We start from the raw sequence: 22,326 nt of genomic DNA on the forward strand, positions 1-22,326 counted from the left end.
GTAAGCCTTATTCCTTAAAAAGCTTGTTATACTGTTTTTATGTTAAGTATGAAAGCTATATGTAAATAAAAATGTTGTGCTTTTAAAAATAAAATAAACATTTATTTAAATTACGAAACGCTCTGGATGTTTTGTTTCAATTTTAAGTTTTCATCAATATCTACAATACCACGAAGTTTCCATCTGTGCTTTTTAATATCTAAGTTACGTGTATTTTAGCTCTATTCATTCAATACTTGTACAAATTTCTTTACTGGAAAGGAGTTAATTAGAAAATGCACTGAAGAAGGAACATCACATTGTTCTCCGGGTTTGTTTGAGGTATTTTGAAACTAATTAGAAGAAAATGTAGCACATTCCTCTGATGTTGCGGACGCTGCGCTGAGCCATTGCTTGAGATAATTTAATAACTTAAATAATAATTCCAGAATGTAGTTTAATTTGCAGAAAGAGAAGAAGACTTTACAGTTACAACAAAGCGAACTCGTTTTTTGTTTACATTGCTTCTTGTTGCCAATCTAAAGAAACTAAACTTCGTAACAACAAAGATAATAATATACAGAGAGTGAGTCGCTAGAAAAATTCTTCTCCTAATTTTTTTCCCCTCACATTCTGTTCCACCTTATGTGCTAGAATCAGTTTAAGATATAACAAGTCTGATCTTAAAATTTGTTCCATATTTTTTTCAAAATAAATACAGATGGGCATTAATTTACAAATGAAATAAACAACGCAAATATATTTTTGACTATTTCAAATTAGTTTAACCAAGCAAATATTAATATTTGAGGTACTGAAACTTCTAATATTTGGGTAGACCTGAACTGTATAGTTTATGAATTGTATTTACTGTATAATTTACATATTACACTTTTCTCTCGATATGCCATTTTGTTTTGCTTTTAAGATCTGCCTTCCTTGTTTTTGTTCAAATAACAATAGATACCAATCTAACAATCTTTCTTATTTATGCAACCGAGAAAGTGTAAAAAATAGAAGAATAGTTGAAAAAGTATTAAATATTGATATGTAACTGTACAGGCCCAAACATATTGTTGCGTGCGTACGTTTTCGTGGTTTTCCCCATGTGTAACGTGTATACCAGCCAGTTTTCCTTAGAAAGTCGTCCACGAAGGCATCCCGCCCTTTAGGCAAATAGCCCTCGAGGCTTTGCCAGAATCACACACACACACATTAAACTACTAAGAACGTTAAACACAACGCAATGAAAAGCGGATCTAAGCAGAATATTAATTCGGATATCTTAATTCAAGCGGAAATAAACAACTCGCAACGGCAATAACTACGCAACTGAAAGCAGATGTTCTCTCTTCGGCCGTAAGTAGATTTCAACCGGCAGCATAGATATTTCTAGCACTTTCCGTTTCTCAAAATTACTGGATAGCAATATGAGGGTAGAATTACGGTTACAGCTAACGTAGTGGGCAATTACATTTATTCAATTACCGTGCTTATAACGGTAAAGCAGAAACAGAATCCAAATGTCGCCAAATGTTCAGAAATTTGGTGACTTTTGGCGATTAGCACCAAAACCGTTGTCAGCTTGGCGATATCTCGCAAACTACAGAGATACCCATTTATTCAATGTTAAATGCACTTGCCCCTGTTTTCTTAGTTTTCCGACATACCTTAAAATTTTTCTCGCTCTAATTTTACTTATAATACTACTAAAATTACCAATCTAAGTACAAAACTCGTAACAATATATTACTTTTTAATGAAATTAAATAACAGTATTTAAAAGATATATACAAGCGAGAATAATATGAAACAATATTCTCATCAGCTTTTTTTTTACCACATATAAGTATGCTTCACTATTAAGTTAACATTTTACTCATTCCAAAGACGCTGCATTAAAAAAAATATTAAATAAACAAACAAACAAAAATTTGAAAGTTTCAGATTTTAAATTACGCCCAAACGGGTGTTTTTTTAACGTCTTGTGTGTTACTTTTATTTATTAAATATCATGTTCTTTGCACTTAAACCATAAAATTCAGTTCAATAGCAATGTCGCAAAATAATTTTAAAATGAGCCTATCTTTAAAATTATTGATACGCAGTTTCGAGCGCTAGAAATAAAAAGTTTTTTTTTTTTTTTTTTTTTTTTTTTTTTCCCCGTGGCGTGTTGCCATTGCTCGCTTTGAAATCCTTGAGTTTGTTAATCAAAAATTGGTTAAAGTTTTACAAATATGAAATCGGTAACAAAACAAATTCCTAATTTCAAATTTGGTCTTCCACATGCCCATATTCGTAGGAGGATGACGTCATTCAAAGTATGTCAAAACTCTATGTACCGTCGTTTCATCACAATGCGAGAAATATACATACATTTATGCATATTTTTCATTATTTAATTTCTTCAAATATAATGCAGGTCTCTAACATTTGGTGGCAACAGTTTGAAAAGTGAAACCGACATTTATAGTGATTCAACGCAAAATCGCAAAACGAAAACAATAGTCCTTCAGGGGCAGAGCCCCTTTGGACTAATAAATAAATCTAAAAGCTTTCAGATTTTACATTACGACCAAAAGGGTTTTTTTTAGAAATTTGTGTGCTCCCTTTATTTATTTAATATCACGCTCTTCGCACTTAAGCCATAAAATTCAATTCAACAGCAATATCTCAAAATGATTTTAAAACGAGCACATCTTTTGAATTTCCGACACACATACTCTCGCGCTTGAGACAATTTTTTTTCCTGGAGATATATATATATATATATATATATTTTCCCGTATACAGTATTGCCATTTCTCGCTTTGGAATCGTTGAGTTTGTTAATCAAAAATTCGTTAAAGTTTTACAAAATATGAAATGGATAGTAAACGAAATTCCAAATTTGGGCTTCCAGATGCTCATATTCGGGTGGAGGATTACGTTATTCAAAATTCTATGGCTGTAGGTACCATTGTTTCATCACAATGCGAGAAATATACATACATTGATGCAGATTCTTTATTATTTAATTTCTTGAAATATAATGCTGGGCTGTAATATTTGGTGGCAACAATTTGAAAAGTGAACCGACGTTTACAGTGAACCAATGCAAAATGCCAAAATGAAATTAATAACCTTTCTAGGCTAATGCTCTTTGAGCAAGAAAAAAAAAAAAAAAAAAAAAAAAAAAAAAAAAAAAAAAAAACAGCCGGCAGAAATGGTGCAGCCTCACTCTTACACACTTTATGTTTAATTCATTAATGCCAGACACATTTCATACATTTCGGATTTGTTGTTAGCTTTATAATCAGAAGATGGTGGAACAGACATCGAACTCATAGTTGTGGATAAAAAAAAATACATAACAAGAAACAGTCTAATTGGTTTTTTCAACCTTAGCACATTGTATCCTCAACAGCTAACAACAGTATAAGCATTTGGTTTTTATTTCTATTTGCTCACGAACCCACAAACTTAGCGTATCACTGCATTAATTCAAATGCAATTAATACAAATGCAAATACAATTATACAAATTGCTTTACAATACAAATGCAATTATATCATTTAATTTAAAACAAAAAAACTTTAGTGATGTATATATAATGGCACATGGGTATTTATTTATTTCAAAACATATATGCTGTTCTAAATCGACAAAATATTTATGAGGTAGAAAAAGAAACAATTAAAATCATATTGAAGTTTACTGTAAACAAATACTGAAAATTCATATAAATATGTATCGAACATTTAAAAGATCGTCGTGCAAAGTATTATGGTAAACAATAAAGTACCTACAAATCATTGCAAAATGATAACATCGTAGACATGCGTTTTGAGGGAAAAAAGCCTTTAAATGAATTTTCAATGATGATTTATGAGTAGAAGAAACAAGCAATTTTTTTATCTCTATATTTCATGTTTTTGTATTAAGTAATAAATTTTTACGAAAGAAACAAGAATGAACTTTCAGTACTAAAAATCTGAAAATTAGTAAAACTTGACGTTACCTATAGCCAGTTAATATAAATTTTAATCTTCATGCATCTTCTTTATGAGTTTTTTATACTATATTTGTTAATGAAAATTTCCTAAATCGTCTTCATGAAGAGGTTAGTTAAATAGTGAGATTTAATAATTAGCAGCATAAGTTAGCATACTAACCATGTATATCTGCGACTGCAGTAAAATGAATAAAATTATTTTGTATAAAGTTAACTGATATATAGGCATGGTTATGTCATCTTACGGAACTGTCAACTCAATCATGGGAAATTTATAATCATACTTGCATACAAGCAAATACACACACTGAACAATGAATTAGAAACTTTTGAGATTTTCATTTTAATGCGAGCTAGGGATGAAGCTTTTTTATGAGGCGGTTTACACGTGGTTAGAATGCTAGTATAAGTAAGGAATGCTTTTCCCGATCTTTTTGGTTTGGTTTATTTAATTATGGCAAAGCACACTAGGGCTATCTGCCTAAGGGAGTGATTCTCTGTGGAGGACTTTCTAAGGGAAACTGACTCGTATACACGTTACACATAGGTAAAACCATGAAAACGCCCATGCAGCCAGCCCGTTCGCGGGATTCGAACCTCAGACCGAACTACCAGTCGTCCACGATGAATGAAGTAAAATGGGAAAACGACAGATCTTTTACCATTTGAAAAAAGGCTTATTGTTGGTCTTCGTTTAGCAGGGGCCTCGATTTCGAAGGCAACAAATCCACTGGGTTCCCAAAAGCAGCCATATCACGGCTTTTCGTAAGTTGTAATCAGATCCCACAGTCCTTCTCGAGAAGACTTAACTGCGGTACGACCACAGTTTTCCAAGGGTGATCGGCGTCGTCTAGGACGAATTGTACGCCAGAACAGGGACTCTACTGTACGTCACCTTACACAGATCGTCAACCAAGCCTCTTCCCAACAGATTTGCGCAGAGAGTTGCAGAGGGCAGGAATGCACAGTCGAAGGCTTATGCGAAAACCAGTCATTTCTGCTGGACAGGCAAGAATTCGTCTACAGTGGTGTCGAAAAAGAAGACACTGGACATCTGAGGATTGGAAAGGGGTAATATGATCTGATGAACTACGCTACACCTTATTTTGCACTGATGGAAGTCGTCGAATTTGGCGAGGACCCCATGAAGTAATCTTGTCTCGCTCGCACTGTGCAAGGGTCTGATGGGAGTACCATGATATGGGGCATGTTCTGCTGGCATAGAAGTGGTGCTGTGGTGTTCCTCGAGGGTACCCAAATAGCCATGAGATACCTAGGTATAGTGGCAGATCGAGTGTACCCTGCAATGTTGCATTTTTACCCTGATGGCCACGGATACTTCATGGACGCATCATGCCAGAAGTGTTCAAAACGGGTTCGCTGAATATCAGTCTGACTTTCAACGCCTTCCCTGGCCATCGCATAGCCCGGATCTTAACCCCATAGAAAATGTGTGGCATAGGGTGGAAAGAGGCATCCATCAACACTCTCCTATTCCATCTAATTTACAGGACCTTAAAAGCTGCATGGCCAATGCATGGTATTCTCTGGACGTAAGTGCAATCCAGAAGCATGTAGAAGCGATGCCCAAACGATTCAGAAGAGTTATCCGTGCAAAAGGTGGTCCAATAAAACATTGATCTTGGTTTTTAACTCATTGGCCAGTGCCTTTATAAACTACTCGATACTTAGGGAACCAGCCTGATAAGCTGGAATTTTTAGTTCACATACTCAGAAGGTCAAGGAGCAAAATTAGTATAATGAGTGCCAATCCGAACTAAAGATAAAACAACTTGGGATTATTAGTCCTAGCGAGAATATCCATGAGCTCGGAAATTATCGTTAACAAAAAGATTCTTAGGACTGTAAATACTCGAAACACCTTGGGAATGCATAGCCTTCTCTATTTGAGACTATTTACGTGCTTTATCCTCTAAATATTCAAGCGCTGCTGTGATATTTATTACTACTCTTTCCTTAAGATCCCTAAGCGGTCGAGTGATAAAATTACTGAACACTGGCACTCGACATGGCCGACGTAGTTGATGAAATGATCATTCTCGCAAACAGTCTAACTGCATGGGAATTTTCATAGCTATCCGCATGTGTAATACACGTGTGGCCCAGTTATTCTTAAACAATTCGCAACGAATGCATCCTTTCCTTTAAGCAGATACTCTTCCCGCGGTTCCCGTAATTCAGATAATTCAATTCAATCCAATATTTGCTTGACAAATAAGTCATCGCCTTAAAAATACATGTAGCACTTAAAGTCGTTGTTACTGTGAAAGACCGAAATTGGAGAATGTCGACTTTCAGAGAATATCAACATTCACCAAATACGTTGGTGAGAGAACGAATATTGCACAACATTCTTGTACATTCGGACCCTCACCGGTGTATGTCGACAATCACAGATATGCTCTGGTGAAAGTCGAAAAGAGAGGTCATAAAGTGCCCTAATAGTTTAAGTTGTTGCAATAAATAAGATTTGAATCACATAATTTAGTAAGCTTTTTATGACTGTTATTTTATTTTCTCATTTAGAACGTACTGTATAATAAGGATTATTTTAACTTCTATTAATTTCCTTTCTCAATTTGAATGTGTTGTGTGTTTTAGGTTCTCATGTTCTGAAGTTCTTATTTCAAGGCTCAAGTGCGTTTATTCGCGACTGAATGACGGAGAAGAAAATATAATATTGTTTATATGTTCAACATTCACCATTAGTACGTGGCGAATGTTGACATTGACCGGTGCAAGGCAGAAATAAGCGTATTTGGAAAATATTTCGGACATACACTAAGAGACTATGTTAATATTGACATTCACCGGTGAATGTCGACATTCTCCAGATTTCGGTGTTTCACCGTAACATCGTCATTCGATGAGGAGAAGTTTAGTTGTATTTACGTGGTCATTCAATAAGAAGGTTTGCTTTGCATATAGGTTTTAGATAGAACTTAACGTCCAACGTAAATCGCTGTACAAACTTGTAGTCATTAGGTTATTTCCATGCTGAGCAATGCCCTCGCTGGGACTTGAACGTGGACCTCTCGAATACGGGCCGAGTGTGCTACCGTTACACCAAAAAGGCAGACCGAAAGGAGGGGGAAAAATACCTTACAAAATTACCCTTATTTCATCAGTGAAGAGAACACAAGCTCATTCGTTTAGCCTGGAGAAGTAACGAAATCGTCGCCATCGTAATGCTCTTTCATTGAAGATGAAGAGGCAGCAAGCACATGCACATCCAGTGTGTTATTTTTATGGTATACAAGCCACGCCAGTGCAAAACATGTTGATAAACTGACAAATACGGAATCGGATGAGAGCTGCCCTGTAGTTGTTTGAGTATCTTTTCGCTGTTGGAGACGGATATTTGTTTTGGGTGCTGTAGTTGTCTTTGCAAAGTCTGATTTTCTTATGTACTGAAATTTCCAAGGCTAGAAATCAACTTCACATCTCTGAGACATTTTATGGAATACTAGCAGCATCGCTGCCAGCCTTCGTCTGGCTTTTAAATGTACCGGAAAAATGGCTGAAGGGAACACCAAACGTTAAATTTATACTTTTCAAATTAATTTTCAAATTAATACTTACGACATCATAATTTAAAAATAATATAATATAACAACATTTTCTCAATATCAATAGAACAATTAACGTAGCAATAATATATATTGCCAGTTAAACTAACCTGAAACAAAAAAGCTGCCAACAGCAGTAATTTATTTAAAACTAGCAGCTTCGTTAGTTAGCTGGCTTTAAATATACCGGAAAAATGGCTGAAGGAAACACCAAACGTTAAATTTAAAAACTGCGTAGAATTTTGGAGAACAACTTCATAAAAAATGTTATTACATATAACAAAATTACAATGAAATAAGCAATATTCCTTAATACGAATATTGATTATCCTATTAAATAAATTAACCAACTTCCCTTTGCAAAATCTTAAGAACTCAAATGGTATAAAGGTGGTTAAGAACTTTGTTTCCTTAAAACAAATCACTCAAAACTTTTCAATATCTTAAAAACAGTGAAATGAGCTATAAATAACATAAAAGAATGCAAAAAACAAAAAATTCTGTAAAGCAAAATATAATTAATGATAATTTATCTTACATTTTCAAGAGAAAAAAATTACAATGAAATAAGCTATATTGATTAATACAAATATTAATTATCCCAATAAAAAATTAACCAACTTCCGTTAAAGAAACAAAAATCATGCAAAACTTTTCAATATCTTACAAACAGTGAAATAAGTAAAAAAATAACATGAAAGCAACTCAAAAAACATAAAATTCCGCGCAGAAGTTTACTGTGCAGAACAACTTTATCAGAAAAAAAATTCAATAAAAATGTATTATATATATATAAAAATGACAATGAAATATGCCAATCTCTTAAAATTAGTGACATAAGAAATGCGATGAAAAACTGTTGCCAAACCCATATTTCTAAAAGACTGAAACTAATCAAAATGATGCGATTTCATCAAAAATCTATCAAAAACAATACGACAGGAAAATTGTTGCCAAAATCACATTTTTAAAGATGTGAGAAGTGTACTCGGAAGCTTCATTTAAAAAAAATGTTTAAAAATACAAAATTTTATCATTTTTCCAAAAATTTTTTTTTGTAAAAGTAGTCGCAAGGATAAAAGATTAACGTGTCCAAAAATCAAACAAAAATAAACTTTACATTTTTTAAAAATAAACTTTAAAAAAAAAATCCCGTTGAAAAGGTTGTAAGCTCCCTTTATTAAATAAATTCGTATTGAATCGATTTATTGAAACCTTGAAACACGAAATTTATTTTAAGTTCGTAAAATAGCTAAGTGCTTACGTTTCGTGACGATGTTAAAATGGAGTGTGTAGAGTAAAATCTCGCTTTTCTATAGCCCATCATGTCTCAAAATGACGCGATATCGTCACAAAACATAAAATAAAAAAAAAATCGAATTCGAATTTCGAAAAAATTGCTTCGAGGTGCACTGGCTCCTGTCTAGATGCACCTATGTGCCAAATTTCGTAGCCGTGGGTCTATTAGCTTACGCGCAGCGCAAACTAAAGACAGACACACACACACAGACAGACTCTTTCTTTTATTATATGTAGAGATTTGGCAAAGCGTATCATATATTTTAAATCTTTATGGACGTCTGTTAACTTATATTCCTTTTGGAATTTCTTTCTAGTCTATCAGACACTCACCGGTTCTGATATTCATCGAAAGGATATCTCTGAAATGCATTATTTTACCTTAAGGCTTATCAAGTAATAAGCATTAACTGCTTAAGACACGTTGAACGAGTTGTAATGCAACTTTTTACATACAGTTTGTGTTTCAAGAAAATTTCAGGTGCATATATCGAACTTCAGTAGTTTCATTTTCACTTACTTTAATTGCCCAAACGATAATTCCTAATAATAATTATCGTTATTCTTATTATTAATTATATTAATAAAATAATTTTTCTTATTAATAATTATCGATTCTTAATAATATGCTAAATACCATTCTATAGACTATCCTTATAATTTGTACCCCAGTACATAAGCCTATGAACATGATCGTAATTTAAAAAAACATTTTTTTGATACTTTAGATGAAAATAAAATTGGGTTTACGGTTATTTACGTTTCTTTCAGGTCCTCCTCCTGACGGCCCTGAACCTCAGTTTGCAGATGTAATTCCTAACATTACCATAGCTGCTGGAAGAGATGCCACACTACCATGTGTTGTTGACGGACTCGGAAACTTCAAAGTAAAGTTTTCGTATTCTTGTAATGATCTTAAATGCACGAGTTTAAAATTTAGTCATTAAAACTAATCATTTCTGTACAAGCACTGATGATTATTAAAACTGCGCACCTTAAAGGAATTCGACAAAAACCTGAAAATTGAGAAGATAGAACATACTGGGATAAGCAAATGATTAGAATTTAATCGCATATGATAATTTCAAGCAAGAACAATAATATTTCGAAGCAGTATAAAAGGGCAGATTGAAATGCTGAATTTTTTATTCGCTAATGACACTTGTTTGTTTCATGGCAATTGCTAAAATTGGCTTTGTTTATTGTATGTAGGTACAGTATTTTGTAGTGCTTATTTCTGATAACTGATTTGCAATTGGCTTATATTAGCTTACAAAATAGCTTTCTCTGCTTTCTTTTCCATTAACTCCTTCACATCCAATCCGCCCGACACCGCCCTACATTGAAACGACCAGAACCGCCCGAAAACGCCGAGATTGTAATCTTCTTTTCTTCCCTCCCCCTAAGGTATGTAGCAGCAGGTGCACTTTCACCAAATTCATTGTATCAGTTTACTGCAGACAGCTTGTTCTAAGAGTTTTTCTTTCATCTTTTGGTTGATCGTGACTTTTCGTTGTTGATTCTTTTGTGGTACAGTGTGCTTCTAAGCTTTAAACAGCAATAAAAGAGCAGTTTAAAAATTTAAGGATTATATTTATTTTTAAACAATTTATTCCTTCCCATAAAAATAATGGAAATAAACAAAATCCCAGTCGTGATCATAAGAAAGCCGGAAAAGCTTGTTGATCTGACCATCAGAATAGTTTTATAAAGAACGGGGTCAAAGGCCAATGGAATCTTTGTTAGAAAGTACGAAGGATGTCATTGGAAATCTTCACACCTATTTTCTACGTTAATGGACGGGGAGGGGAGGAAATTGCTGTGAAACTGGAAAAGTATTTCGGGCGGTTCGGGTATTTTGAGGATACAGCTTAGCGAAGGGTCTGCATTTCAAAGAATTCTAGGTGACATTTTATTTTACAGCGAATTTTGCAGTCAAAGTACTAAATTCACTAAACAGATATTTTACAGTAAAATAGTGGAATAGCTAAAATTCGTTGGTGAATTTATACTCACATAGTCCAAAGAAATTTCAGAAATTCCTTTGTAGCCTAAATCGAATTTTGCTAATTTTTTAACAAGATTTCGTTTTACTCCCAATTTGAGTATGGAATTTTAATCATATCAGCCTTGCACTTTAATGTAATTATGCACTTGTGATTGGTCTAACTGCTTTCCTTTATGGTAAATCAGTTTCATTGGTTAGCAATGTATTTACGTATTTCGAAATCAAATTAATTGTGTGCTGCTAAAATTATTTCAAACTGTCAAATAAAATGTTTAACATCTCCAGATATATTCAAACTTTAAAGCTACTTGCTAAAAAATAATACCATTTTATACTCATTGTTAAATTATAAGTAAAACGTGTTGTTATATCTGTTAAAAATATATTTATTTAATGCTTTTTAGAATAAAATGTAAATTTACTTTAGAGTAAGAAATTAAAATTTGAAATTTTTAAATTTGAAAAAAATTTGAATTTTTAACAATTTTTTTTTTTTACGTTTTCTTAATTTATTTTATATCGAAACTAAACTTTAAGACCAAGACATGCAGCATTTCTGTTTAGTTCTTTTAATGTAATTTAAGTTCAGCTTATACAAACATTAAACTTTCTAATTGACTACAAACTTGGTATATCTAAAACAAGCAATTTTTTAAAAAAATTAAATCAATTCCTACTTAAGTCAACAAAGAAAATTTTTATTTTAGTTGCTTTTTATTAACACTATTAACATTTTTTTCGTTTCTAATTTATGAATTAAATTAAACTAAAATTTAAATAGAATTAAACTAAAATTAGTTTTAATAAAATAAAATTTTTTAAAAATTTAATTGAATTATTAATTTAATTTTAGTTTTTTCACATAGAAATAAAATTTAAATAAAATTTTTAAAAAATTTAATTGAATTATGAAATTAATTTTAGTTTCTTCACATAGAAATAAAATTTTAATAAAATTTTTAAAAAATCTAATTGAATTATTAAATTAATTTTAATTTAATATTTTTTTATTTCTATGTGAGAAAACTGCATTAATATCAAGTGTCATCCACTGCAAGTTTGAAAAAGTGTATTTGAACTTGAGTGGATGACTAAAAATAACGATTGAAAATTTGAACAAGATATAGGGAGACTTTGAGTAAATTTTAAAAAAAAGTAAAAATATATTACTTTTATGAGGATTTATTTTGATTTATATTCGTTGACGTTTACCTATACACAAGGGTTTTTAATTGGCTTATTTCGTATACATATAACTCTGACTCCTTTAAAAGCACTCTTCCTCATGCTAGGCCATCTTCTGTGTTGTGTAGTTATTATAAAAATGTCTGGAGCAAAGAAAGTTACGTTCTTTTGTAATAAGGCATTTATTGTCAACCACTTATTTCTCAATTTAGAATGACCACATTTGAATACGCTTTTGACAGCCGCCACGATTTAGTAGAGTTTATCTCTCTCGACTCCTCCTTTCAATGCCTGCTCCGACTAATTTTAAAATGCGCAATTTCCTCAAAGCAATTAAAAGAGGGAATATATAGGTATTTTCTGCTTCGTTTGTGCGTACCATTGGGGTGTAACTGATTAGCACATCCGACGCGTAATCGAGAGGTTCCGAGTTCGAATCCTGGCGACGGCACTGCAGATTTCTTCAGTTTCCTGACATCGAAAAATCCTAGACTGACTTTTGTAGCAAAATATATATCTCAACATTATCAGTCGCAAATGAATAAACAGAGTTTTATAAATATTTTAAAATTATTCATAAAAGATACACATCTTAATATTCGTATCTCCGATCTTGAATATATGTTTGAAGAAACAACCAAAATCAAAGACAATATTTTAGGATTTTCAAGCCAGACCTTATTATTGCTTAGGTCTACAAGGCTTTAAATTCAAGAGTTGCAAAAAGAACTTCTAATTTCTAATAATCCATTTTCTCCTCGTTTAAACAATGGAAAGAACATGGGAACCGACATTTAAAATCGCGCTCTGCCTAGAGTCCTAAACTGTCTTATCTTGCTTTTTGGGAGCTAATGTTCTGCAGGTTTTTATTCATGTGAAATGGCAATTAAACATCTGGAAATGAGGTGATATTTTTCAGAATACGTCACTGGAGTAAAAATGAAAGGGGAAAATTGGAAAACAGGAATATGAATCCTGAGGCATTTTTCCGCCTGTGGTATGAACATCCCACAGAATGAACAGCCACTGTGGTAGGAACATCTGTGGGTATGAATGCCTTATTAAAAACTTTAGAATACGAACAACCCACGAAATCCTGTGGGCTGTTCATATTCTAAATCTGGTAATAAGTAACCTAAAACGTTGAATGGAAACATAGTTCTTTGCGTCACCAAGGTTTTAGATAATTCTTTGAAAATCACATTAAAGTCATTAGATTATTCGAAAGCAGGGGACGGGTAAAATGTGCGCTGCCCTTGCCGGGACCCAAACCCGGATCTCTCGAATACTCACTGTGCTAACCGTAGTATCACGAATGCGTGCTTGAAAAGAGGATAAAATGCCTTACCCTTTTAAACCCCCCCGTGGGTCGACGTAGAGTACTCTGCACAGTACTGGCTAGGATCTGTACCTAGGCAGTCTCTGCCACGGGGGTACAGAAAGAGGCGCAGCCCCCCATCCAACTAATCGATTTGATTTTATGACATTTCATAAAATCACAGGGTATAATAATCTGCCACGGGGGTATAATATTTTCGAGCTTGGCGGTTCCCGAAGGCCTATGGGGTAAGTCTATACTTGCTCTTCATGGGCTGGGCGGTGTAAGTCCCTTCCACCAGAGTATTGGTAGCCAAATAGCAAACTGGACCATTGAGAGTCTGGTCACTGCTGTCCTTGGTATGCCATGTAAAGCCTAAGGAGAGGGGCATCCCGTGTAGTACTGGCGGGTAGTGTTTCAACGTCCGGTCAATGCGCCAAGTTTTTAAGCCCACCCCCTCGTCGTCTCTGATCGCTGGGACGGTGGTCTTGGTTGACCAGTGTAGCGGTGGGCCAGTTTTACTGGTGGAGATCGATTTTTGAAGCTGGTGTCCTGGTGATGTGGGCACTGGGACCTCAGTTGGAGTGTACGACCATCTCCAAGGTGGCTTATTATTGGTGGCCCGCCCCGTGCCTGATATCGGAGGTTCTCAGTTGGGCTTCAACCGTAGTGTTCTTAATTGAACGAAGCGGGTATCAAAACTAGTTAGTTAGTTAGTTACCCTTTTAAAAGGTGACTGGATTCTAGGTTACCCTGATGCCCAATCCTGGTGGTGAAGAATCATCATCATCCACCACCTTTTAGTTCGGTGCCACTGTAGAGTGCTAGGTTTTCTTTGAAGCAGGAGTACTTGAAAAATGAGAAAGGCCCTCGCCGGAACTCGAACCCGGAACTCCGAATACGCGCCGAGTGTGTTAACCATTACACCATGAAGGTATGCTTGAAAGAGGGATAAAACACCTTATAACTATTATCGCATTTAACATTGCAGATGCCATTTCACACTACACCGGTTAGTAACTTTGAAGCAGAATTGCTGCTTCAGTATCAGCTACGAGAAATTCATGGCGCATTACGTTAAATTATACAGAATGTGTCAGTACAGCCTTGACAGACTTTCAGGAGAGATACAGTAAACCTGGACGATGGAAAATCGCATAGGAATGCATGGTCGGAAACGCTTTCTGGGGCGGCAGTGACGACACAAAAGTCAAGAAAGAAAGTACTCGGATGGGGTGAGAAAACATTTTTATTAGTCGGAGTACAAGAAAACAAAACAAACATAAAGAGACAACGAGCATCATCAAAGAATGTGTTCGAAATTACGACCCGGACCGTGATGCAGGAACCGCGCGTCATGCATCTTCCATTCGTGACGCAGATCTTTCACGCGGAGATGCGAGGCTTGCTCCTCGGTCCGGGTTCGTAATTTCGAACACCTTCGTTAATGACGATCGCTTTTTTTTTTTTTATTTGCAGGTTTCTGATGTACTGAACAAAATAAAACCTTCCTTTTTTGCCTTCTGTGTCGTCCCTACCGCGGCAGGAAATCCGATCATGCATTCCTATGTGATTTTGCATCGGCTAGGTGGTCTCTTGTTAATGTACTGATACATCCTGCAGTAAAATTTAAAAAGTACAATTTATTGAACAAATTTAAAATCAAGGATATGAAATTAGTGTTTCAATTTTATACGTTCGCACAGTTTCCTCATCAAAATTAATATTATCAGGAGGTAACTGCACGAAAAATATGAATATTAAATTCGTTTAATAGTCCACAAAGAAGTTGAAAACACTTTATTATATTATAGAATGGATTAAAACTACAAGAATGGGCTTGAAACGGGGAGAGAGAGAAATCATTTTAGTAACGATGACACAAATAAAGAACCAGAATTTAATTCCACGATTTGCATTCGACATAGTCTTGTGATATTACGATTTCAATCAAACATCATGATAAATCCCCCCCCCCGAAAAAAAGAACTCAGAATAATCACATTTGGGGGAAGGGAATGCATTTCTTACCTGAACGTTTTGAGCAAATAAGAACAGACAGTTATAAATTTTGTTTCTTACATAATCCTTTAGAATCAGATAATAAATATTCAAGCACTTTCAAAAATCTATTGGACAGCTGTAATAGAAACGAGATGAATATACTGAAGTCTAAGATGGTTGATCAGAGACTTTTTGTTTCTACACAAACGCAAATCAAAACCCAAAGTTGTAGGCCTAAAATTACTTTAATTCCTAAGCAGTCCTGTACGCTTTTAAACAGCTTTAGTTCTTCAAATATTTGAAACAGTAGAGATAAAAGGGATACAATTATTCAATATTTAATTATTTATATTAATGGGCTGCAGCCAAATAAAAATTTGCAAGTTCTGTATATCGCTGTAAAAGAAAATGTGTTAAATAATTTCAGTATGAAAGAAATTAGTTCATCCTTTCCAAGCAACAAATAATTCGTAAGTAATTTTTTTTATTGCCAAACCAGGAAACAAAAACGCTTGACACTTCAAATTAATACTTACGACATCATGATTTAAAAATAATGTAATATAACAACATTTTCTCAATATCAATAGAAGAATTAACGTTGCAATAGTATATATTGTCAATTAAACTAACCGGAAACAAAAAAGCTGCCAACAGCAGTAATTTATTTAAAACTAGCAGCTTCGCTGCCAGCCTTCGTCTAGCTTTTAAATGTACCGGAAAAATGGCTGAAGGAAACACCAAACGTTAAATTTAAAAACTGCGTAGAATTTTACTCTGCAGAACAACTTCATAAAAAAGAGTTATTACGTATAACAAAATTACAATGAAATAAGCAATATCCCTTAATACACATATTAATTATCCTAATAAAAAATTAACCAACTTTCCGTTGAAGAGAAAAAATCATGCAAAACTTTTCAATAGCTTACAAAGAGTGAAAAAAGCAAAAAATAACATGAAAGAAACTCAGAAAAAAAATTCCGCGCAGAATATTACTCTGCGCAACTTTATAAAAAAATCTGATGTGTACAACACATGACTTCCTTCTATTGGAATATTAAATTGTAATATTAAATTATAAGTATTTTTTCTTGTATTTCATTTAAACTTATTGGATTGAATTAAATCTACTTCGCCGACAGCGCATAAACCACAATAGAATAAATGCATTCTTTAAAATTCACTCTATTTGTTTAACATAGCGACACTCTGGCGCTATGTTCACTTAACAGTATTATATTTCGTTCATATTATAACTCAGAATGCACAAAATTTGCATCATTTAAAGAATTATCTAATCGTTGCCACATGTTCTATTCAAATACTATAATAAAGCCAGAATGATGCATAAAAGAAATTAAGCAAACAAAACAAAAAAAGAGACAGTTTTTCACAAACGATTGAGTATTTATCATTCAATTAATTCAGTTCTCAGTTCGCGAGCAGGCAAAAATACATAAAAACTCAAAATATCTATATTAAAAATTACGAAGTAAATTTCAAACACTTATTTCCTCGAAAAAATTCCAGAAAGAATTAAGCATGATTTAATTGGCAATAATAAATGAATGCGTTATGTTTGTTGTTGCGAAGCTAAGTTTCTCTAGATTGGCAACAAATCCACTAGTCTCCTGTTTCAAATGTAAACATCAATGGCCGCCATTAAAAACAAGCTTAGCGGCAATTAAACAACTTTAAAATTGCTGATAATTCTAAAAATATTGCACACAGATTTACTAAAGGCATAAAATCCTTAACCGGAAAATAAAAACAACATAATTCAATCATTTTTAAAGCAAAACATGTACAATTTACAAACATATAAGAGTAAAGAAAGTGAGATTACTGAGCCGGGTAACAGAGTGGATATATATAAATAAATATATTTATATACGTTTGGTGCGGCCGATTGAAACCAAAATACGAGGTGCACATCTACATGTTATAGCAGTCGTTTATAAAAAATTTCAACGTTCTGAGGCTACTCGTTTCTGAGTTATGCGAGATACGTACATATGTTCGAACAGACGCCACGAAAAATTCTCTTCAGAATTCATTTTAAAGCAGTTTTATAATTTTTTTGAAGGAAACGAGTATTTTATTCTGTCCTTACGTACAGATATCACGCAAAAAACATCTTTAAATTGGATTCGATAGCGGTAAAAATGGATATTTTCGTTGAAATACGCTGCCTGAAACTTTTCGCGATTACAATACTTCCTTTTTACTTCGTACAAGGAAGTAAAAAAACACAATATAAATATATTATATATATAAAAAATGACAATGAAATATGCCAATCTCTTAAAAACAGTGACATAAGAAATACGATGAAAAATTGTTTCCAAACCTATATTTCTAAAAAAATGAAACTATTCAAACTGATGCGATTTCAATCAAAAATCTATCAACAACAATAAGTCAGGAAAATTGTTGCGAAAATCACATTTTTAAAGATGTGAGAAGTGTACTTGGAAGCTTCGCTTAAAAAACGTTTTAAAAATACAAAATATTATCATTTTTCCAAAATCCTTTTTGTAAAAGCAGTCGCAAGGATAAAAGTTTAACGTGTCCAAAAATCAAAGAAAAATAAACTGTACATTTTAAAAAAGAAACTTTTTTCGAAAAAATCCCGTTGAAATGGTGTTAAGCTCCCTTTGTTAAATAAATTCGTATTTAATAGATTTATTGAAACACGAAATTTATTTTAAGTTCGAAAAATAGCTAAGTGCCTACGTTTCATGACGATGTGAAAATGGAGTTGGAGTGTGTAGAGTAAATCTCGCTTTCCTATAGCCCGTTATGTCTCAAAATGACGCGATTTCGTCCCCAAACATAAAATTAAAAAATTCGAATTCGAATTTCGAAAAAATGGCTTCGAGGTGCACTGGCTCTTGTCTAGATGCACCTATGTACCAAATTTCGTAGCGGTGGGTCTATTAGCTTACGCGCAGCGCGAACGAAAGACACACACATACACAGAGAGACAGACTCTTTATATGTAGAGAAGATAATGACATTCAAGAACTGTTTCCGACATACAGTGACGTCACGTGCAATCGTGTGCTTTCTTCAATGTCAGAATATGACCTTATATAATAATAACATATTTAAAGTTTGACAATGTTGCTTTTACTTCATATTTTGCAAAAAAGCTTATAAATTTTTTATTAACAAAATCTACGATTTGAAAAACGAGCAGTAGCAACACTTTTCGAAATGAACCATTTTTATCTCCAACGAGCGAGACTGTTGCGTTGCAAGTGCGAAATTTAGTGTTTTTGGAGTTCTTAATTAAAATATTGGCTGGTTAAAATCTTACGAAAATGGGAGAAGTCGAAATGGCTTTATACGAATTTTTGGAATCGAGAATAATATATTTAATATTTGGCAATGCTATTTTTATTTCAAATTTTGTAAAACTTAGGAATATTTTACTAACAAACTCTACGATTTGAGAGTGAGCCGTGGCAACACATTTCGAAATAAAGCAGATTTTTATCTCCAGCATACGAGATTGTTGCCACTCGGAAAAATTAGGGCGAAAATTAGCGTTTTTAGAGTTTCTAATTAATATCTCGGCTGAATAGAGTCTTGCGAAAATGGGAGCAGTCGAAATGGCTTCACACAAAGTTTTGTAATCGGGAGTAACACATTTAATATTTGGCAATGCTATTTTTATTTCAAATTTTGTAAAACTTAGGAATTTTTTAATAACAAACTCAACGATTTCAAAGCGAGCTGTGGCAACACATTTCGAAATAAAGCAGATTTTTATTTCCAGCATACGAGACTGTTGCCACTCGGAAATATAAGCGCAAAAATTAGATTTTTTAAAGTTTTTAATTAATACATCGGCTAATTAAAGTCGTACGAAGACGAGAATGGTCGAAATGGTTTCCCACGATCTTTTGGAACTCTGTGGTACCTCTTTCGAAATTAAATTCTCGTTCCGGAGGAGGTAATGCCACAAACAAACACATAAATAGACGGGCCCAGATTTTAGTAGTATAGAATATAGCTTATTGATTCTGTTCAAGATTATTTTTGATTTGGACGTTGATGCTGCAAACAATAAATAAGCATCTGAAAACCAAAATTTTTACTTAAAAGTAAACTTATGCATATGATTCTTTTACAAAATATTTTGTAAATCTTGCAAATGAAAATTCCAAATGCGAGTTATAAGAAGCAAAAACATAAATGAAAAACTGAATACAATGTTAATTAATTTGTTTTAAATGTAAGCTCATTTTTAAATCCTTCAAAATCTTCTGTAATACCGAAAGAAAGTAAAATTTTTCAAAGACGACTTTCTGAACTCGCAGACGGAGGGAATGAATAATTTATAAAATTAATTTTCTTATAGTTCTGAATATCATTTTGGAACAAATATCTTTAAAAATATGAGAATTGAAACATGTTTTAATGTCTTAAATAGTCACTTCTAATCTTCATTCATGTAAAATCTTTATTTATCGATTACAAAATTTTTAACTGCATTTCTGCTTCCGAAATTAAATCTAAAAATGATGACAAAATTTTGTGGCAGCATATATATTTCAAGCCTCTTTCTCTTTTTTACATACATCTTTCTTAATTTTATTGAAATGGTAATATATAGTTTTCTATTATTAGCCTATAGGCCGTTAGCTCATAAGGCTATTAAATTCGTTTTGGCATTTTGTGGCGTTTCATTATAAATGTCGGTTCACTTTTCAAATTGTTGCCACCAAATATTATCGCCCTGTATAATATTTCAAGAAATTGAAAAATGAAGATCGGATTGGATTATGCAGCTATGGCAAAGTACACGAGGGCTATCTGCCTAAAGGTAGGGATGCCTTCGTGGAGGACTTTCTAAGGAAAACTGGCTCGGATACACGTTACACATAGGGGAAACCACGAAAACGCCCATGCAGCCAGCCCGTTTGCGGAATTCGAACCTCGGACCGAACTACCAGTATTCTTCGTCTTTACCGCTCGGCAGCTGGTAGACTTGAATAATAAAGAATCCGCAAAGAAAATTTGAATAAAATACTCTAATATTTTGCAGGTATGCTTAGACATCTTCATTAAGATGGTGGCGAAAGTTTTAAAAGTTATAACTCAATATGTTTTTCGAAAAATTTATAAAAATTATTTTAAAATACAAATTTTAAATATAAATCATATAGCATGGGCAAATTTTATTTAAAATGAACCCAAATTTGGAAATATAAAAGGGAGAATCAAATAAGTTTATTAAAAACAGAGCTATTAATAGATATATATCAAATTCAATTAGCTTTGAGGCGCTAAAAATTTCAGAGCTATTGTTTTAAAAACTGTTATTGCGATTTTTACAAAACTGGGCAGTTTTGCATTATTTCAACAATGCTATATATAAATCTAATACACATCCTAAGTCGCTTTTTCGAAACATGTAAAATGAAACTTGAATTTCGTGAATCGGCCCAGTAGAACGGAATATATGGAAGTGTGCAATCTTTTTTTCGCAGCGACGTGTAAAGATATACTAAGTATGCAGAAAAGGAAACCTAAACTTTTATCTTAGATCTAAACTTGTTTTAGCGGAAATTAAAATGATACGCTAACGATATTTCAAAGAGAGTTCACAGGTAATATTCCGATTCTCCTCCGCATAATCCGAGTTTAATAATGAAGAAAATCGCTGATTATGAGAAGAATATCGGTGATTCTGTCATAGGAATTTTGAGAGATATCGCTGATTCTCTCATAGAATGTTGTTGTTTCTCACATCGCTGATTCTCTCATATTCATAGAGAGAAAATCGCTTATACAACAAAGGTTAAAGTCAATTTGAACTGATACAGGTTTTTCAACTGTCCCGGTATTTACAGTCGTTGTACGCTAAGAGATAAAAATCTAATGTGTACACCACATGACTTCCTTGCACGGAGTATTAAATTATACGCTTTCTTCCTTACATTTCGTTTAAACTTATTGGATTGAATTAAATCTACTTCGCCGACAGCGCATAAACCACAATAGAATAAATGCATTCTTTAAAATTCACTCTATTTGTTTACCATAGCGACAATCTGACTCTAGGTTCACTTAACAGTTTTATATTTCGTTCATATTATAACTCAGAATTCACAAAATTATATCATTTAAAGAATTATCTAATCATTGCCACATGTTCTATTCAAATACTATAATAAAGCTAGAACGATGTACAAAAGAAATTAAGCAAAGAAAACAAACAAAAAAAAACTTTTTCACAGACGATCGAATATTTCACATTCAATTAATTCAGTTCTGACTTCGCGAGAAAAAAATTCCAGAAAGGATCAAGCATGATTTAATTCGAAATAATAAATGAAGGCGTTAGCTTTGTTGTTGCGAAGCTATGTTTCTCTAGAATGGCAACTAATCCCTTACTCTTGTTTCAAATGTAAACAAGCAATGGCCGCCATCAAAAAAATATTAGGCTTAGCGGCACTTAAACAACTTTAAAATTGTTAATAAATCTAAAAATATTGCATACAGATTTATTAAAGGCATAAAACCCTTAACCGAAAGATAAAAAGAACATAATTCAATCAGTTTAAAGCAAAAAATGCACAATTTGCAAACATATAAGAGTAAAGAAACTGAGATCACTGAGTCGGGTCACAGAGTGGATATATATATAAATATATTTATATATGTTGGGTGCTGCCGATTGCAACCAAAATACGAGGTGCACATTTACATGTTATAGTAGTGCTATATATAAAATTTTAACGTTCTGAGGCTACTCGTTTTTGAGTTACGCGAGATACGTACGTACATACGTTCGTACAGACGCCACGGAAAATTCTCTTCAGAATTCATTTTAAAGCAGTTTTATAATTTGTTGGAGGAAAGGAGTCTTTTATTCTGTCCTTATGTACAGGTATCACGCAAAAACATCGCTAAATTGCATTCGAAAGTGGTC

The 22,326-nt window shown here is 33.3% G+C and overlaps 1 protein-coding gene across 1 annotated transcript in view; it reads left to right on the forward strand.

Annotated features, from left to right (window-relative positions):
• The first annotated feature begins 5,168 nt into the window (after positions 1–5,168).
• The window catches only part of LOC118201166 (lachesin-like), a 203,843-nt gene continuing 186,685 nt past the window's right edge, over positions 5,169–22,326 (forward strand). Inside the window, exons 1-2 of the mRNA XM_085806916.1 lie at positions 5,169–5,250; positions 9,634–9,749. Of these exons, the coding sequence (XP_085663042.1) occupies positions 5,169–5,250; positions 9,634–9,749 (198 nt within the window). The remainder of the gene's footprint in view (positions 5,251–9,633; positions 9,750–22,326) is intronic.

Source organism: Stegodyphus dumicola, chromosome 12, assembly GCF_044657685.1.
Source record: "Stegodyphus dumicola isolate Sdum_Otavi_A_Nest chromosome 12, ASM4465768v1".
Taxonomy (NCBI): Eukaryota; Metazoa; Arthropoda; class Arachnida; order Araneae; family Eresidae; genus Stegodyphus; species Stegodyphus dumicola.